The 6,952-nt window shown below is 51.6% G+C and overlaps 1 protein-coding gene across 1 annotated transcript; it reads right to left on the reverse strand.

Annotated features, from left to right (window-relative positions):
- Positions 1-3,892: 3,892 nt before the first annotated feature.
- LOC310838701 (alpha-2Da adrenergic receptor-like) lies at positions 3,893-6,334 on the reverse strand. Its single transcript, XM_083726304.1, has one exon. The coding sequence runs from the start codon at positions 5,772-5,774 to the stop codon at positions 4,569-4,571; it is 1,206 nt and encodes a 401-aa protein (XP_083582430.1). The 5' UTR covers positions 5,775-6,334; the 3' UTR covers positions 3,893-4,568.
- Positions 6,335-6,952: the final 618 nt, after the last annotated feature.

A 6,952-nucleotide genomic window follows, 5' to 3' on the forward strand; every position in this document is an offset into this window, starting at 1 on the left:
GTGAGAATAACAAGAGGGTCAAGGGGCATCCAAGAAACATCCTGAGAACATATTGCTCTTCCTACCTCCTTGCACAATCATTAACTATACAGCTCCCTGGGGGCCCATCCCTCCATTCAGACATCAAAGCCATTTCCAGTCCTATTGTCCCCTAGGGCAGCTGGCTGTCGCTCAGAGATGCAGAGTGGGAGGGGCTTACTGACACAAGAATTTGAATGCAGCCCCATTGGGGCCCTCCCCTATCGCCTGGGATGTAGGGTCATTTATTCCCAACACACCAGGCTTCAAAGAGGAAGCAGATCTTGGCCAAACACTGCTTTTGAGGGGCACTCAAAACCCTCAGAGCAGAGCAGTTGGTCTGGATCTATTTTTTCTTCAGTGACAGAACTTCCTGCAACAGAAAGATACATAAATATCCTCGGAGAGGGAAAAATAGAATAGGCAGCCATTGCTGGTGGGTGGCACGTTGTGCTCTTTCTGGGGTAGTTCGTCCATCTTTGGTCCCCACCCTGCACTGTGGCTCCTAGAAGCAGTCAGCATGTGACAACGATCACACCCTGGGAAATAGATCCGACTGGTTAGCTAAAACAGGTGAGGGTAGCCGATGGGTCTCAAAACCTTGGTGAGTTAAGTTCCTACATACGAAAACAGCCTCTAGCAAATTGAGTGAATGAGACCAATAGTGGGAACAACAATCAAGAAGGCGGTCTCTGCACATGCTGTAGTAGAGGGAAGCAAGAGGCAGATGGGGCTACTCAATCTGGGAAGACAGCCCATCTAGGAAACGGAAAATTCTGTTCCTAAACCTCCACTGCCTTGTGGAATATCTTCAAGAGAAGGAAAGGCTGAGGAGTAAACCCTACACAAATTCAGAGTGGAGTCCCTAAGGCGGTTGGATGGAGCCTTGTTTGCCTCCTTCCAGAAACTCCTGCAGCCAAGCTGGTGCCAAATGCATTGCTGTGCTTTCCTTTGGACCACATCAGTGAGTCTGAGAGGGGGGTCTCCCCACATCAACTAACCTGCTGTGCAGCACACCTGGAATCTTTGCTTGCTACGCAGGTGGTTGTGGTGGATGGTTGCTGAGAGTACGAACGGTCAAGGGAAGCTATAGCTGCTGCATTGCCTGCTTTATTGGTGGTAATCTAAAATCAGTGTAAAAAGTCAAAGCATTTTTTTTGAATGCCAGCATCACACTCTACCTTATTTGCCTTCTGTTGCGGTGTGACCTGCTTCATAGGACATGCTTGTGAAGATGCCCAAGATGCCTCGAAAGGATCACCCATGATGTTCAGTACAAGGAACAATCCCCATTTTCCAACCCTGTGGAATCAGGGCGGGGGGTTAATTGGGAAAGAAGATCCTTCAGGTATGACTACATGGGTTTGGCCCATATCTAGGGCAGAGCTTTGACACTTGGGGAAAATTGCATGTCCAACATATACGCAGAAGATGAGCCACTGGCACCTTTCAGCACAGCTTGGAAGGTGGAAGTGAAAGATGAAAAATGAGAAATATTTCCAATCTACTCCTGTGTCCTGATAGGTAGACCAGAAACATCAGGAAATTTTGATCTGTGCACATGGAAGATGCTTGCGACAGATAAACTGATGTAAAATGGGGAGGCTGACCCATGGTGCCAGGTACATTGCAGTTTTAGAGACAAACATTTTATTATTAGGCCTTTCTGCACCGTGGTACCCAAGTGGGCAGTCAGTACATGAGAACAGAACCCACCAAGGCTCTGTCAGGGGGGAAAGTGCCAAGCTGATAACAGCCAGGCACCAGCTGCCCCCTTCTAAGCTGCTGGAACTGGGGTAGATTACTAACAGGATTAATAGGGCCTGTCTCCATGGAAACCTTCCTGCCTTGCCACCACCCTTGAGTTGCTGTTTTCTGGGAAGATGTTTTTGTGTGAGCTATTAATTTGTTTGTCTGTATAGTTAGATAATACGTAAAGTTAGGGGGACTAACTATGCAGTCCCATTCCCGCATTGATTGTATGTATGTGTGGTAACAGAGTGGTGTTCATCATTGTTAATTCATATCTGCTGGGAATTTGAGGCTTGGTTCTTACGTTAGCCAATCATAAGATCACTTGAAAACATGGAAGAGGCAGATTGATAGGAAAGCAATTTACACATGTAAAACTTTCAAATACACACCAGGCACCCAGTTAAGGGGAATCACAAAAACCCCCACCAACAATGTTTCCCCCAATGTGAAATACTGGATCCTCTCCTGACTACAACTCTAAATGGTGGAGGAAACACCCAATAACTGTCATTTCATGCAGGAAACAAGGGATTTCACCCCCTCAAAGCCAAATATCCCCAGAGCTTTGCTCCCTGTGGCTGGCCAGCGGAAACCCACTTTTCAGTGGCTGGCATCTGACCAGCAGTGGGATCAGGGGTAAATATCTGTTTCCCAGAGCCAGATGGCTGATTCAGCATCCGACCTCCCTCTTGGCTTTGCCCAGCTCCCCTCGGATCAGCAAAACAGACTAACTGAGGCAGAGGCAGACATCCCAAAACTAAAACATATGATTGCTGAACAAAGGGGGCAGGCAGAGGAGACACAGCAATTCCATGGGTCCCACCAGCACCAACCTTGACCTTGCTGGAAGGAAACTCCGCACTGTGCACAACTGAGAGAAAAGTCTTCTTTTCTGCAAAGTCACTCTTGGAGGGGGGGACACAGAGAGGGGAGAGTGAACTAGAACACGCTGATCCTTTGCTCAAGTACTTCAGCTCCAGTACATGGTGCCCTCGGGTCACCAGTGACTTTGCCTGATGTCTCTTTATTGCTGCTCTCTCTGGGGAAGGTGTAGGCCCAAACCCCAGCCTCTCAGGCCCAAAGGTGACAGAGAAACATTCAGAGGCAGTGGTAATGCCTCTGGCTACTAGATACTGAGGCCAAATGGGCTGGGCTATCGCCATCATGGCCTGTTTGCCAGCTTCTCAAGGGCATCTGGATGGCCAAGGTTTACAGACAGAGGACTGGTCCACTAAATCAAGGGTGGGCGATCTAGGAAAATGGCGGCGGGGTGGGGCTCAGTCTAATTTCAAAAGCCCTCTGCAAATGACCCATTGTGAACTCCTGCATGGGCTATCTATCCCTTCCTCAACAGGCCCCTGATTAGGCTGGGAGGAGATGGAAAGAGGTGAAAGAGAGAGAGATGGCCCCATCCACATTTCACTCTGGTCCTGCCTACCACTGACATGCAGTCCCCAACGGATTACCCCTGAGGGAACGTGGCCCTGGCAGAACAAACACTATCTACCCCCTGCACTAAATGGATATTTAGCCTGATTCAGAAAGGCCATTTTTACGTTATTACTTATGCCCATGATTCCCTCAAAATGTCACTGACCTGAGGCAGGAAAAGCATTTGAGAGGGATCCGTTGTATGTCTCCATCCCCAATACAGAAGCAAGTCACCTCACGGAATCTCCTCCAAGCCAGACCTTACCCTTTTCCTCACCTCAGAGCAGCTGGGAGAAAGGCGCACAGCAAAGCTTTTGTGGGCTAGAACTCTTTTGGGAATAGAGAGCGTATTTCAGGGATTCATGAACAACTCTATGGTTGTCGGGATCTGTAACTTGGCAGTCCTAAACCAAGGTAGCAGAATGCAGAGCTCACATCTGCTTAATTTACTGTGATGATGGGCAAATGTTTTAGCAGGTCTGCCATAAGGTAAGTTGAAAGTAGTAGTACCACTGTTTCGGAGCAGTGCAGCAGGGATGGGCAAATATGAAGTCTACGCCCCTTATGCCATTGCCAGAATGATGATGTCATCGCTGGGGTGCCATTTGCCAATCTTCTGTGTACACTCCCCCTGCCTCCCACAAAATGCAGCTATCTACTAAATAAACCAAGCAGAGGAAGAGGTAGATTTCATTTCAAATGCATGATTAAGAGTTAAGCCAACACTTTTATTTTTGAAAAAATCAAAGTCCCTTTTTTAAATAACCAACCAAATGTCACAAGATGATAAGCAAGCTCTTGAGTCCACTAGAACCCTTCATCAGACTGGATATCTTAAACGAAGGAGCAGATGGAGAGGTTGAAGAAGCTGGCGAGGTACTGAGGCCAAAATGTCAGCCTCGGCCAAAAATTAATTTCTGTTATACAGTGTTGTGCATGGCTGTGAGGGGTTGCCAGGAACAGCACATCTGCACTTCAGAAGTTACCACTACTCCACTGCCCCATAAGCAGTCTACTCCTGTCCCTCAATGCACCAGTGCTTGGCCTCTGGCCTATTGGACTGGTAAGCAGGCTAGCAGCACAGTACAGGAGAGGTAGGCAGGGCATGTGTAAGCCTGACTCTCTGTGACATAACCAGGCCCACCAGCCCTTCATGTCACAAATGTCTGGCTGCCTGTGCCACTCATGCCACAGATTTACCACTTTAACAGGAGCTTTTTCAGCACAAAACCAGCAGCGATATCCCGCTCATCAGCCTCAACTTGTTGCCTCAGGATGATGTTTTGTACACAGGCCCCAGAACCCCAGCCTGCACGCCAACACCTCTCTCCACCTCCCCAAACAGCCCTCTAGCAGAAGAGTCCTCACTTCCTGCATGTAAGTGGGTCGGCACGGGAGAGAAGTTGCTGGAAGGCCCTCCGGAAATCCCGGTTGAAGACGGTGTAGATGATGGGGTTGAAGCTGCTGTTGCAGTAGCCAATCCAGAAGAAGAACTTGAAGAGAGGCTTGGAGATGCAGCAGCCTTCCCCGAGCACGGACTCGAGGCTGTACGTGAAGAAGAACGGGAACCAGCAGAGCACGAAAGCCCCAATGATGAAAGCCAGGACAAAGGTGAACCGGCGTTCTCTTGCCTGCACCAGCCGGTTGGTGGAGACGGACATGTCCCTGCTCCTGCGCTGCTGCCGGCTAGAGGGAACTGACCAGGAAAGCCTGGGGGTCCTCTGTGACCTGGCACTGTTGCCAATCTCTTCTGCCCTCCACTGCCGAGAGAGCCGGGGCAAGCTAGGCTGGGGGTGGGGAAGCTGGCCGTTCTCAGAGCCTGCATTCTGCGCTTCCCCAGGGTGCTGAGTGCTCACTCTGCGGGCGTCGCACTTGGCTGCAGTGATAAGGTTGGGGTAGGAGACACGTCTCGCAGCAATGACCACCGAGTTCCTGTGCCTGGCCACGTGGTAGATCCGGCAGTAGACAGCAACCATGATGAGGCAGGGGGCATAGAAGGAGGCAGTGCAAGAGGCCAGCACGTACCAGGTGTCATCGTGCAGCAAGCACAGCTGGTCCTGGTGTGTTGACTTGAAAAGCGGTGGCAAGGACACCAAGGCAGAAATGGCCCAGACGGCCCCAATCATGCACTTGACCCTCCGGGGACTCCTTTTAAGGTTGTACCGGGCAGCGCGGGTGACGGCCCAGTACCGATCCAGGCTGATGGCGCAGAGGTGCATGATGGAGGCGGTGCAGAAGAGAACGTCCAGTGACAGGTAGAGGCTGCACCAAAAGCCGCCAAAGCACCAGTAGCCCATGACCTCATTGGCCAAGGAAAAGGGGATGACAAGGGTGGCCACCAGGATGTCTGCCACAGCCAGAGACACCAGGAAGAGGTTCTGCGGGGCCCGAAGGGCCCGGCTGGTGTACACAGCCAGCACTACCAACACATTCCCCAGTAGGGTCACAAGTGCCATGACCAGCACGGCCACCAGGATGAGTGCCATGCCAAGAGGCGAGTGCGGGAGCTCAGCGGGTGCCTGGTCACTCTGATTGCCAGATCCATTTTGCTGTGGCTCCATACCATGCATCCCCAGACCAGGCCATGGGGGTGCCCAAAGCTACCTGTGCAAGGTTCACAGGCTCCCAAGTCTCACCCGGGCCTACTCACAAAGCTCTGTTTCATGGTCACAGGTCCAGAAAAGAACGGGCCCAGCAGCCTTCCTCTCACCTGGCACCATCCTACCTTGTGGGGGTCAACAGCACAGCAGTGGGAAGGCCCAACAGATCCTGGCGCAGCACATCAGACACTAAAGCAAAATGACAAGTTCCAGTGAGGCATGGTAGATCTCAAAGTGTGATGTCCCATGGAACACTATAGTGGATTTCAGCGCAGTTCAGGGCAGATAGGTAAATCTAGTGCCCCCAGGCAGCAGATCTAGAAGATGCACAGTTCCCTCAGAGAACAGTCCACAGGTGGCCTCAATCCCTTGGCTTCCACTTGATACTAAGCATGTCCAAGGCAAAGCGGTGGGTATGTGCAGAGTACACCCCTTTCTTCTTGCCTGCTGATTCTTCCCTCTCCCTGCAGTGGTGTGAAGCCCGGCAGAGCTGCTCCAGCTCTGAGCCTCTTTGCATCCGGCCTCTGAGCAGATCCCTTGGGGGGAGGGAAGGGAGGGGCAGGCAGTGCTGGCTGGCTGGCCTACAGGCGCCCAGCCAGCTCCAGCTGGTGGGAGAGGCTGCTTGCTGCCAACACTAAGAGCCCAGGAGGGGGAGCTTGCCTCCCTCACCCAGGCTCAGAGCACCTTGCAGGCGTGCACACACACAAGGAGGAAAGGGCTGGGGAAGGGCTGTGCCTAGCTGCCTACAACCCAGATCCTAAACTTTTTAAACTCAGGCATATATCCAGCTGAACTGGTGCGACTTACCTCTGAGTCTACTGACTGAGAGAGGGGCCCAGCTTTTTCCATGAGCCACCAGAGGGGAAGTTCCTTGTAGAGGTTCCATCAGTGATAGTGGACAACCATCCAGTAAAGCTCTCACCTGTGCCAGGGCAGATGACGTTTCTCTTGCTTCTTTACTGTCCCAATACAGCCTTCCCAATCTTGGTGGCTTCTGGCAGCTGTTGAACGACAACTCCCCAACCAACCCCAGCCAGCATGGGCAATGGCCAGGGAAGAAGGGAGTTGTAGTTCCCTACCCAAGATGTTGTTGGACTCCAGCTCCCATCAGTCCCAGCCAGCTTAGCCAGTGGTCAGGGATGATAGCT

The sequence above is a fragment of the Podarcis gaigeae genome (genome assembly GCF_964106915.1).
Source record: "Podarcis gaigeae genome assembly, chromosome: 2".
Taxonomy (NCBI): Eukaryota; Metazoa; Chordata; class Lepidosauria; order Squamata; family Lacertidae; genus Podarcis; species Podarcis gaigeae.